General features: G+C 43.3%; 1 protein-coding gene across 2 annotated transcripts; it reads left to right on the forward strand.

Annotated features, from left to right (window-relative positions):
* The first annotated feature begins 324 nt into the window (after positions 1 to 324).
* On the forward strand, positions 325 to 11,918 carry LOC130112713 (tetraspanin-1-like). Of its 2 annotated transcripts, none has more exons than XM_056280184.1 (8): positions 325 to 370; positions 5,137 to 5,218; positions 5,768 to 5,980; positions 7,496 to 7,570; positions 7,728 to 7,835; positions 8,209 to 8,355; positions 8,459 to 8,551; positions 9,593 to 11,918. In XM_056280184.1, the coding sequence occupies exons 2-8, from the start codon at positions 5,162 to 5,164 to the stop codon at positions 9,653 to 9,655; spliced, it is 756 nt and encodes a 251-aa protein (XP_056136159.1). In that variant the 5' UTR covers positions 325 to 370; positions 5,137 to 5,161; the 3' UTR covers positions 9,656 to 11,918. The 2 variants fall into 2 exon arrangements, with proteins under 2 accessions (XP_056136159.1, XP_056136158.1); XM_056280183.1 differs by having other exon boundaries at positions 325 to 344.
* The last annotated feature ends 999 nt before the right edge of the window (positions 11,919 to 12,917 follow it).

The raw sequence follows: 12,917 nt of genomic DNA on the forward strand, positions 1-12,917 counted from the left end.
GAAAGCTATGCTCTTGTCTGACTGTGTTTTTAAACCGTCAGACAATTTTTTTCCCCGTCCATTAAGTAGTTTTAAACTGTACTTGTTTGACTGGACTTTGTTCTCCTGGAATTGTCAGTCACTTTAAAAGCCAAATCAGTGACATGCAGGCCTCTCCTATCTTCTGCTCTGTGTGTGTGTGTGTGTGTGTGTGTGTGTGTGTGTGTGTGTGTGTGTGTGTGTGTGTGAGAGAGAGAGAGATGGGGAGGTGGCGCAGAACAGGAAGTGTAAAGGCCAATTTAAGAGGCATGTGCAGACATTTCCCATTGATCAGATCTCAGCAGACACACAGCACATCACAGCAGGTACGTGACCCTCTTCATAGCAACAGGTAGGCCCCACAGCACTCGGTTTCATTTACGTTACACTATAAACCCAGTCAGCCTCGGTCTGCCTACATCCTAAACGCACAAAAGTAACGGACGACAAAAATATCATGATCATATTCATATGCTAAAGTATTTCTGAAGCAGAAGGAACCGAGTTTCCCTGATTTCCGTCGGAAAACACCAAGTAGTGGCTAAATTACATGTACACGCTGAGCTGTTTTGTAGCTGAGAAACCGTGCTAATGACTCCAATTTATCATATATCTATTAGAAAATTTTATATTACTTTGATTTTTTAGTGTGTGAAAAAAAAGGTATTTTGTATAAATTCTATAAAATCGTATTGTTTTCTATGTAAGGGGATCGAGATACCTCCTGAATGTGATAATATTGATGTTGCAATAACAGTGAAGCTTACTTTTAAACCAGCACTCATTACTGTAAGAGCAGCTGCAGTCCTTTTCTTTTTTTTTTTTCTAAAAGTAGAAACTCAATTCTGAAATATTTCACCAAAGATCAAGCAAAGTTAATTACGTCACTGAATATTTATGATTTGACTGAATATTCTGCAAAGTCAGGTTTCATCCCATTTCCGATGACAGATCTGATACCTGCTTTCTCAGAGTCGCTCTGTCTTCGGTGTGTTGAGTCCCATCCTAACAAACTATGTTGGAAGAAAAGTGCTTGTTTGGCTATCCTCCTTCACGTCAGCCTTTTCCTAAAATAAGAGTAGACTTTTTATTTTGTTATTCTTGGACACCAGATGTCACGGCACAAAAATCAAAGCAATAAGGAAGAACGCTGTATGATAAACCATAGGCTCTAGGTGGGGGTGGGGGAACTTCCACTAAGTTCTAGTTAATATTATACTTGGGTGTTTGCCGGTAAGACATCATAAAACGAGTCAGTAAGAGGAAACTAGTCCATCACCAACTGATCATGTTCTCAGTAGCACAATTTAAGATGTAACATGTGTACTTTAGCACATATTTAGGCCAGAGTGGTGAGCTAACCATTTTACTTACTGTTTGGAGTGCTGTGAAATCTGATTTTAAATCCATTAACCAGTATTGTAACTGCTAAGATTTACATCATGAATGCACGTCTTTGCCATCTTGAGGTTCAAGTGTGACCATAGTGTGACATTTCATTTCCTGTGACACTGGCAGATGTGATCAGAAAACTAACAGTGCCGTCTGCTAATCAGTTAAAACATTTTGACAAGTCAAAATAAAACCTCGAAAATGCATTAGAAACAGCGTCACGCAGTTAAACGTCTCTCCTCATTTCAAGCCTCGACTGAAACCATTGATTGTTTCAGTATCATTACTATATTTAGTGCCGCTTCCCTTGCCAGTGGCTGGTTAATATGTCACCAAAGCAAACGCCATTTGAACTGTGTGCATTGCAAGTTAGGTTTTTTTTTTTTTTTTGCCTCAATGCAGTGTAAGTTTGGTGACTTAGTGAAACCAAATTTCCTCAAATGACAAGATCAAATAAGATGGTAAGGTCCCCATAGTAATGGTGGACATGTGTTGCATATAAGGTGCACACTGTATGTACTGTATGTGGTAGTTGCTGCAGAGGACCACCGGGGTCAAACTATTCTACTACTCTTACCATTGGCAGCACGGTGGCTCAGTGGTTAGCGCTGTTGCCTCACAGCAAGAAGGTCTTGGGTTCGAACCCCAGGCCGTCCCAGGTCCTTCCTGTGTGGAGTTTGTATGTTCTCCCTTGTGTCTGCGTAGGTTTCCTCCGGGTCCTCTGGTTTCCTCCCACCATCAAAAAGACACGCATGTTAGGGTTAATCTCTTGTCTGTGCCCCTGAGCAAGGCAATAGAAAGAAGACAACTGGAGTTGGTCCCCGGGTGCTGCAGCTGCCCACTGCTCCTGTGCAATAGGATGAGTTAAATGCAGAAGACCAATTTTGATTGCAAGAATACGATGGCAAATAAAGTGGCTTTCATTTCATTTCATTACATTAACACCAGGGGTCAATCAAGCGCCCGTAACCTATTCCTACTACCCCATATGGCAGCAACGCACAGCCCTGCTAGTTAGCGCCCACTGCAGGAACATACACTTGAAACCTCCTTCTCCGTCCTTCGATGAAACTGTCCGTTACAAAGACCAATGGCGGGCGTCTGGGTGGCGTGGCTGTCTATTCCGCTGCCTATCAACACGGGGATCGGCGGTTCGAATCCCCGAGTTGGTAGGGCGTCCCTACAGAAGGGTGGGCAGCCGAAAGAGGGTGTGCGTCCTGGTCGCCGCACTAGCGCCGCCTCTGGTCGGTCGGGGCGCCTGTTCGAGGAGGAACTGGGGGAAATAGATAGATTCTCCCACGCGCTACGTCCCCCCGGCGAAACACGTCACTCTCAGGCGAAAAGAAGCGGCCAGCGACTCCACATGTATAGGAGGAGGCATGTGGTAGTCTGCGGCCCTCCCCGGATCGGCGGAGGGGGGTGGAGCAGCGTCTGGTCTGAACAGGTACAGGTTCACATTGGGCGGCGTCTTTCGCACTGAAGTGAGAAAGAATGGCGGATCGTGCGACGTGCATCTCGTCTCCGTAGCACCCAGTTGAACGCAGCGCAACATTGCATATTTACATCATTGTTTCGATCACCCTGATTGTTATTTTGTCAATATTTGTCACACAACTTCTTGTTTAACAGAGACGTGGCGAACAGGGGGAGATTGCTCGGGCGAGCACCAACTTCCCCGCCGGCACCGCCATGTTTGTTGACGTCATGAGAAACAGACAACCTCCTACGTAATGCTACGTAATGCCCCCTCTTCTTCGTCGTGATTGGTCGACTGATAAAATAAAAAAAAGAGGCAGTTTGCGTCACAGCGCTTTTCCGTTAAAGTTAAGCCGTTCTCAGCGAGTATTTAATGTAGAAACGGAGATTAAAATCCACCAGATGTGAACACACCCGAACGCCAGCAGCCCTCTCCTGTGGCTTTTCTTTCTCTCTCGGCTCTGACTCATTCCACCCTCCTGGAAATACACTCCACCTTCATTCCCTCTCCCTCCAACCTCTTTAGAGCGTCACACTGGCTCTATTACTCAACCAGTGAAGCTCCTACCCTTTGTTCTCTTCAAGACCCCCTGGTCAGCTTTGAGACTTTATCGAGAAGATTAACAAGTTGCTTCATTCCCTGTCCGGGGATGGTATATCATTGCTCGTCCCCAGTGATTTTAATATCCTCTGACTTCCTCTTCTGTGATGTGTTGCTTATACCTCACAGTTACACATGGCTGTGCACACATCTGGCCGCCACTGTGTCCTGTTTTCTATTTTCTTCCCACCCGGGACCTTTACTCCCCCTGCCCTTTTCACCTTCTGACGCAACCTCACTCCCAATCTCCCTCTAGCCTATCAGCTCCGGCGTCCTTGAACCTTCCTCATATGCAAGACTTAACTGCTCTTGATACTGACTTTGCAGCTGATATCGGCGCCCAGTACTTGACATTTTTGCCCTCTTGTCACTCAGCTATCTCAAACAGCACCCCTATGCTCGTGGCTCATTGATCTTCTGAGGGAGGATAGGGCCAGGATCCCAGCAGCTGAGAGGAAATGCCACAAGAAGAAAGAAGAAGAAAGCCATTTTATTTTGTCATTGTACAGTTGTACAGTTACAATGAAATTTGTTCTCAGCACTTAAGCCATCTTATTGTATAGCAGCAGTAGGCAGCTGCAGTGCCCGGGGACCGACTCCAGTTCTTTATTTCCATTGCCTTGCTCGGGGGCACACACAGGAGTATTAGCCCTAACATGCATGTCTTTTTGATGGAAGGAATCCCACACAGACACGGAGAGAACATGCAAACTCCACACAGAAAGGACCTGGGACAGCCTGGGTTTCGAACCCAGGACCTTCTTGCAGTGCTAACCACTGGGTCACCACACACAAGTCTAGAGAAAACAAAGATCTGTTACATAGTCGATCACTCCCATTCCCTTTCTCTACACATATGCAACCTTCCTCAAAACTGCCTACTACTAACATCACCCAGAACACCAACTTTACTGCTGGTGCACCCAGGGGCAGTTCATATTAACAGCCACACTCCTGCTCACCCTTTTTGTTTTACCTCCTATAGACTTCTGTCTGTGCCTGCTAGGTCGACTATTCTCTCACATGGCCCCAAAATGATGGAGTAAACTCCCAGCCTGCATTAAACCGACTGTCTCACTTATGTCCTTCAAGAAAGGCCTAAAACCTTTGCTCTCCCAGGCCTACCTTAATCATTGGCCCCTAAGCAAGATTTCTAAACAAACGTGGCACTTTCCAGCTAATAAGAACCATCTCATGCTATTACTGGCATTGGCTATTACTGTTGTGTCCATATTAATTTAGACACCGTTATTATTGGTGTCCACAGTTGTGCCCTTCTTCTACTTCCACTTGACATCTTATGCACTTTTGACAATAATACGTCTGTTATACTGATGTTATACTTATATGTAGCAATATGGATCTACCTTGTATTTTGATTTTCCTATTCGCCACCTATTTATGACCTAAGGCGTACTTAAGCTAAATAAAGCACATAACATGACACGCATTGTTGGGTATGATATGATTACTATATACTGCTACTCGTACTTCATATAGTAATACTGTGACGTAATTACTTGAATTTTTCTGCTAATTGCTTAGTGTCTTGGAAGTTGCTTTGAACAAAAGCATAAATAAAAGCATAAATGTAAATGAAAATGTTCAGAAGTGATTATGTAAAGTAACATTTACTTTTTTTTGTAAAGTGAAACCACAGCTACAAAGGTCAAGATGTGTTGCCCCGGTTTCCTCAAAATGATGATGTTTATCTTCAATGGCTGCATCTTTGTGAGTCAAAACAACTTTTTCAGTGGCCTATGCAAAGCTTTTGTACATGTCCTTCTCCTCCAATGACAATCCCCAGACCAGAGCACCTCAGTGCAGATGGGGCCGATGGGGACATGTCTAATGTGTTGAGTGAATTTTAAGTTTTAGTTACTCATGGTTAAATCCTTTGGAGAGTCACAATACTACATTCGCTCCATTTTCACTGATGTCTACAAAGCCACAGTTTCTCCACAAGGAATACCTTTTCTAGAGTTTTTTTGTTTGGACATTTCAAATAAAAAATTATCCAACTTTCTCAACATGTATGTATCGGTAAACTCTGTCTATTTGCAACAGTCTCTCAATCTCCCTCTTTGCCCTTGTCCCTCTCTTCATCCACCCTGCTGCACCATCTCTCCCATTCTCTCTCTCTCTCTCTCTCTCTCTCTCTCTCTCTCTCTCTCTCTCTCTCTCTCTCTCTCTCTCTCTCTCTCTCTCTCTCTCTCTCTCTCTCTCGCTCTCTCTCTCTCTCTCTCTCTCTCTCTCTCTCCCTCCCTACACATCATCTAGTTGGCAGGTGCAGCCATTCTGGGTGTTGGGGTGTGGGTAAAAGTAGACAGCGGTTCTCTGCTGGGGGTCCTTGAAAACCTGGACTCTGTGGGCGGACTATCTCAGGTGGCCAATGTGAGCTACCTGCTCATTGCTGTGGGTGCCGTGCTGCTGATCATGGGCTTCCTGGGCTGCTGTGGGGCTATCAGAGAGAGCAGGTGTATGCTGCTGATGGTGCGTTTTGTTCAGTCCTGCAACCAAAAAGTCCTATGGGATTTCTATGGGACTTCTTTTTTTCTTTTTCTTTTTTTCATGGTCCAGGTTCCCATATGGGATTAAAAATTGAAAATTCACCATGTCCGCTGAATAGGTAGTATGTAATTGTGAATAACAGCTAGAAATTAAAGTAGACAAGGTAAATTGATTCACATAGAAAGGTAGCATGTTTGCCAACGTCTGTTATTTGTAAAATGCCTAGCATTAGTATAGTTACATAGTTTGCAGAAGACTGCATATGGGAGCTAGCTAAATCTTTGGGAACGTAGCAGGGAGGAATGGGGGAAGGGGAGCAGGTTGTTTTCTTTGTCGCAGTATACAACTCAGCAGCCCCTATTGATATTTGTTGGTCATGTGTATGGTTGGTATTGCCTCTTGCCCTTTTCAAACTATCTTACCTGCTCCCCTTGATACTTCCCCGTGTAGATTCCGATTCAGTTTCAGCCGTTCGGCCATCCTGGCTGAGTCAAGTTTATGTGTATGACCCTAAATCACAGTTACAATCTCAGAGGGCTTTAGATTAACACAGGGGAAAACAGGTAGATACAACACACAGCAATGGATATCACATGCTATCATTGGACACTTGATTTAAGGTGAGGAAAATAATCTACCGGAAGAAAAAAAGATAGATTTCAGGAATCAAAAAAGAAGAAACATCAGGATGAGTGAGTATTAGAAGAAGGATCCCTTTTCCAGTACAGTCTGGCATGTAATAGGTGCCGAGCAGGCAAAGTAGACCATGGGGTAACAGATTTGGGGGGGGGGGAGATGTTTATTACACTTAGTAATAAAGAACAATTCAAAAAAGAAAGCTGACACTGGGACAGTATTGTTTGCAAAAAGCATGACAAGCGGGCGTCTGGGTAGCGTAGTGGCCTATTCCGTTGCTTACCAACACAGGGATCGCCGGTTCGAATCCCTGTCGGGCGTTGGTTGGGTGTCCCTACAGATACAATTGTTCGTAACTGCGGGTGGGAAGCCGGATGTGGGTGTGTGTCCTGGTCGCTCCAGTAGTGCCTCCTCTGGTCGGTCGAGGCACCTGTTCAGGGGGGAGGGGGAACTGGGGGGAATAGCGTGATCCTCGCACACACTACATCCCCCTGGTGAAACTCCTCACTGTCAGGTGAAAAGAAGCAGCTGGTGACTCCACATGTTTCGTATCGTAATTGGCCAGATACAATTGGGGAGAAAAAGGCGGGGGACTGCAACAAAAAAAAACATTAAAAGCCTCTCCCTCCCAAAACGTTGCCAGAGCATCCTCATCATCATTGCCATGCAGCATTACCAACCAAATGCAACAGAACCCCGGAAAAAGGAAAGTGCTGTTATGTACATCATGGGCAGACCAAGGTGCATCATTCACATGAGCACTTGTTGGACACTGGTGAAATAGATACAAGACGTTCATCAATGAAAGGTTTGATTCTGCAAGTCACTGTTTGATCATCTGGTATCATATCTCCCCTCTAGTTCTTCATCATTGTGCTGATCATCTTCCTCGTCGAGGTTGCTGGAGCCGTGGTGGTACTAGTCTTTGATTCACTGGTATGTGCTTCTCAACAACCAAGCAAAAAATTCTGTGCTGACAACCCTCTCTTGCTTGCTAAAAAAGAAAAAGAAAAAAAGAAGCTAATTATCTTGAAACAGAACACTGAAAATATAAATTTTGATAACAGCTTGATATTTGTTTTGTCCATCTCAGGCTTCTGAGCTCCTTCTGGGTTTGGAAAATGAGGTTAGAGAGAACATCAGAGTGAAGTACGGAGAGGATGAAAACCTGACGTCGCTCTGGAATGCTACCATGGAGGAGGTACTGTACACTGCTAGCTAGTGGGTACGTCATAGCAACACTGTGTATTTTGTAACCATTGGAAATAATTGTATTGCTGTAACCTCAGCAAAGGGCAAAAGGTTAAGAGGTAAGATAATGGATTGTTCCACAGTAGATCTCAGTTAGCCCAAATATTGTATAGATCTAAAAAAAAAACATAGCCATCCTGCTCTCTAATGCAGTAGCACACCCACGGATCGGCACACCTAACCACCACCCTCTACCCCATACCTGCAACCTGCATACCTGTACCCCACCCGGCCAGCCCAACGTTGGAGTGCTGAGAAAGAACGTGGAATTGCTTCATAACAAGGTTTAATGTCAACACACTGTGTTTCTGATCCCCTTCTAGTTTGAGTGCTGTGGATACAGGAACTACACAGACTTTGACGGGTCCCCTTTTAATAAGCAACATGGAGGTGACATTTACCCTACCGCATGCTGCAAATCAAGCAGTTCCATCAAAACATGCAATGCAAATGCAGCAAGCAGCTTACCGGTATATACCCAAAATGCTATTTATTGTGTGTATCTATTTGTGACTGTATTCACAGTATTCGTCCCTCGCTTAACCCTGACAGAGCCTGCTGTTTCTCTTTCAGAGGGTTGATGGGTGCTATGACAAGCTGCTCCAGTTTATAGAGGACAACGCTGTGATCATTGCCGCCGTGGCACTGGGTATTGCAGTCCTTGAGGTATATAAAACACTGGGTGACTCAAATGTGACTTAGGGATCCTTGTTAATGACTGCCTGCATGTTGCAGCCAAGAGCATTAGTGCAGTGTTAATGCTCTATCTTTTCATACCCAATGTCAAATTAAACCTTATTCTCCACTCTCTACTTCACATCAGTACATTATGATCATATGGAAAAACAAATACAGTCCAAAAGATGAGGATAGGCTTTTTTTTTTAGCCTGTCTCCATTTTAGCCATAACTATCAAAGTCTATGGGAAAAAGGAGTTCAATTGGAAATTTTTTACTCCCACTCAGTCACATTTGTGCCTAAAACTATACTGTTAAGAAAACAGGCGGAAGCTTCCTTAACTCAGTCAAGATGCCAAAAGACGGGTGTTTGTTAACTCTAACACGAGGTTATAGCTAAGTTCAGTTAAAATAAGTAAAGTTATTACATTGTCCAATATTTGACACTTCATATAAATCTACTACTACTACTACTACTACTTTCGGCTGCTCCCGTTAGGGGTCGCCACAGCGGATCATTCATATAAATTCATCATATAAATGATAAGCTATTTTCTTGGCCTGGTCATCTGGAATTATTTAAATCAGTGTAAGCTGCTGTTTATATGTCTTAGCTTTTGTTGTCCTTAAAATATTGTTCAAAATCTATAATGCTCATAATACGCTATTGTGGCAGCACAATGGCCCAGTGGTTAGCACTGTTGCCTCACAGCAAGAGGGTCCTGGGTTTGAACCAACCCCAGGCTGTCCCAGGTCCTTTCTGTGTGGAGTTTGCCTGTTTTCCCCGTGTCTGCGTGGGTTTCCTCCAGGTCCTCTGGTTTCCTCCCACCATCAAAAAGACATGCGTGTTAGGGTTAATACTCCTGTCTGTGCCCCTGAGCAAGGCAATGGAAAGAAGAACTGGAGTTGGTCCCTGGGCGCTGCAGCTGCCCACTGCTCCTATACAATAGGATGGGTTGAATCCAGAGAACAAATTTCATTGTAACCTGTACAATGACAAAATAAAGTGGCTTTCTTCTTCTTGTTACAGATCGCAGCCATGGCGGTTTCGATGACGCTCTACAAGCACATCGGAGACAAAAACTACGCATGATGTGTCCGGTTTGTTACAAACCCCGATAACAGTCACATGTCATGGCAGCACTTACACTTTTTGGAACCAGTCAATACTGCCCGTACTAGACTGGGAAAATTCACATTCAGTTTACTTTTCAGCTATTTATTGTAAATATAAATCAAAACTTATGAAATTGGTTAAGTTTTTCATATTCATGTATACCAGGATATAAGAACCTTTTATGAACTGTTTTCAGTAATTATATTTTCAGACAGTTCTCATCAGATGGAGGCGTGGTGTGTTTATTGTGCGATCAGTTAATGTTTTAGTGAGGGCTGATCAGCTTATTTCTTAATGGCTGAAAACTAGATACATGTAAAATGTGCATATTTTTGTATGATTGTATTGAAATGAAATAATACCAAACATATCTTAACTTTTGCACCTTAAAAACGACAGTGAAATCTGGGCTTATTGAGAATGAACGATTGTGTGTTGTTGCCTGCTTTGCCACTGTTGAGAGACTGCTGACTGCAGACAACACGGCAGGTCATGGAAGCGGCCATGACACCTTCATATGTAGGGACCTCATTCCTGGGGACTGGACACGAGCATAACTACCACGGGGGACACGCCCCCCCCAATGTAAATGACCCTCCAAAAAATTGTCATCCATCGATACAGTTTCAAGCTCATGAAACTGCATTTGCTTTTATGTGCTTAATTACACTCTGTGGAGGCAGCACTGAGTCTAAGCGTACCTAGTGGCGTACCACAAAAGAAACAGAAGAAGTGGATACTCAGTGCGTGCATATCTCCTTGTAAAAAGAGAACAGAGGCAAAAGAGTTGGACAGAAAGCTGACTGATAATATCCAGGTTCGAGGTGAGCACCAAGACATGATATTATTCAAGCAACACTTGCATACGAATATTGTTGGCAGCATGTCGAACCTTGGGACAGGAAGTCATCTTCTGTGGGGACAGAAGTGATGTAATTTTTTGGGGGGGAGGGGGGATTTCTATGAAAGAAGATGCTGTGTCTACTGCACTTGAAAATAGAGAAATTTGTCAAACATCAAAGGTACAAAAGTAGCATTTTATTTGACATTGTCTATGGCCTGGTGGGCTAACATTGGTGATAGGCACAATAGCTTCAAATGTCCAACTGAAATCTGAAATCTCCTCACTTTCAGTGTCATGGGTGATGATATCGAAGTTATCATGACTAATTTCTATTTTTAAAAAGGAGGTAAAGCATAAAGTAAAGAGGGCCATAGTCTTTCACATGGCTGTATGGTGTTGTCTGTATGTCTGTATGTACTTAATTTGTCTGATGTCTTGAGGTTGCCATTGGGATGTCTTTGCTCCAGCTGCATTGAATGACTACTACCACTGTAGCAATGTCCAGCACCCTGTTGAGGATGGAGGCGACTAATAGGGGGCATCTCTGTAGGATGAGCTGCAAGGTGGTGCAGACCCCTTATAAACTGTTCTTCATGCGGTCTAATTCTTGAAAATTGGTTTTAATTACCCTTGTCATGGCCGCTGTCTATTATGTTTACCATGTTCTGTGTCTTTGTTTGGAAAGACAATGATGATCCCCTGTCTTATATTGACTTGTGTTGATTAGAGGGTAAAAGAGTGATAATGATCCTTCTTTTACCTTTTATCTCGCAGCCTCTTCTCATTTCAGAATGATCTAAATATGTAGACTTATTGAACTTTCTGTCGGTGGGAGGGTCTGACAGTCAACATAATCTGTCTCACATTGCTAATATTCCAATAAATGAATTGGATTTCTTAGACAACAAATTAGTTTATATAGCATAAGTGGGCATACACTTTTAAAAATATTAGCTGGCAGAGACTGGGTCAATCCAACGACAAACAAAGGTTCCATAAAGGAATCTTCCTCAGTGTTATCCTTGGAGTAATACTGGGTCAAAATATATTGAAAATGTGAATTTAGTCTGTCGTCTTCGCTCTATGGAATCAGAACCTACTTAACGTTTATCTTATCACTGTATGGATAGTGAACCTTTCTTGACAAATATATAAAATGATTCCTGAAAATCAAACTGGGCCCAGATGTATATTGCTGTATCCGATATATTTTTGTATTTTCCAGACCCCTCCATCCTGGTTAAGAGTATTTAGTACATCTGTTATGTGGAAATATTTTCATATGCAAATCTAAATTTTGGGTAGGAAAATTCCTGTTTCGTTTTTTTTTTTTTAGTTGGAGTACTATTTGGAAATGTATCACTCGCATAAAAAAATAAATCAGCAAAAACATTTTTACAGCATCGATCAATGGCAGTTTCCTTCATTTTCGTTGACTGTTCATCTAGTTTCCTTTCAACAGGTTCTTCATGAATACAGCATAAAAAAAATTTAATCCTAGCACTTTACAAAAAGTGTCCTATTTCCCTCACTCAAATAAAGCTAAGGCAAAAGTCTAATTGGGTTATTAATATTAATATTATGCGTGAACGCCACTTAAAGTTAGCAAAATGCATCTTTGTTTAGGAGGTGTACCGGTTTTGGGGTTCTTCCTTTTCTTATTTGATAACATTTACAGCTGCTAGTAGAAAGGAAGCGGAAGAAGCAACTCAAGACGTTTGGGGTGGGTGTGTTTAATCTTAAGAATTTACTCAGTATTGAGGGGGAGCGATATAAACCATTGTTTGTGTTCTTAAAAGAAATTGGCATAATGAAGAGGATCTATTGCTATCATTATTATTATTTATTATTATTGTTTTGTTTTGGGTTTTTTTCCTTGGCTTTCATCTTTTAGTGCTCTGGCCTACACTCCAGCATAGTAGGTGGCGGTAATGCACCTTAAACGCTAGTTATCACCAGCCATTAAATACAAGTTGAAGAAGAAGAATACATACGTCACATCCGTCCCCATGGGCTGCCCCCCCCGAACCGTCACAGCCGGGACGCGAACCCGTATTTTCTGCACCGCGGGCGACAGCGTTAACCAGTCGACTAAAGGGTCCAACCCGTTAGCCAAGGGCTAGCGTGTCTACTTATTCCTGTACGTTACACCTACCCCCCCTCTTCGGGGAAGCACGTCCCCACGCTTCAGCATATCAGCTCCCTCACGGTCTCACCATCCCACTTCTGACACCAATGTAGCGAATTAGGGGGGCAGCCCGGGAACCGTCGCCACAGCCGGGACGCGAACCCGTACCTCCCACGCCGCGGGCGACAACGTCAACTAGTCGACTAAAGGGTCCGACCCGTTAGCCAAGGGCTAACGTGTCTACTTATTCGTGTACGTTACATGAT

Source organism: Lampris incognitus, chromosome 5, assembly GCF_029633865.1.
Source record: "Lampris incognitus isolate fLamInc1 chromosome 5, fLamInc1.hap2, whole genome shotgun sequence".
In the NCBI taxonomy this organism is placed as follows: Eukaryota; Metazoa; Chordata; class Actinopteri; order Lampriformes; family Lampridae; genus Lampris; species Lampris incognitus.

Excerpts from the sequence above, each read along its gene's own strand:
- LOC130112713 (XM_056280184.1), top strand. The coding sequence starts at position 5,162 with ATGTGTTGCCCCGGTTTCCTCAAAATGATGATGTTTATCTTCAATGGC. Across the intron at positions 5,981-7,495 it reads GCAGGTGTATGCTGCTGATG|TTCTTCATCATTGTGCTGAT; the intron begins GTGCGTTTTGTT and ends TCTCCCCTCTAG. Across the intron at positions 7,836-8,208 it reads GGAATGCTACCATGGAGGAG|TTTGAGTGCTGTGGATACAG; the intron begins GTACTGTACACT and ends ATCCCCTTCTAG.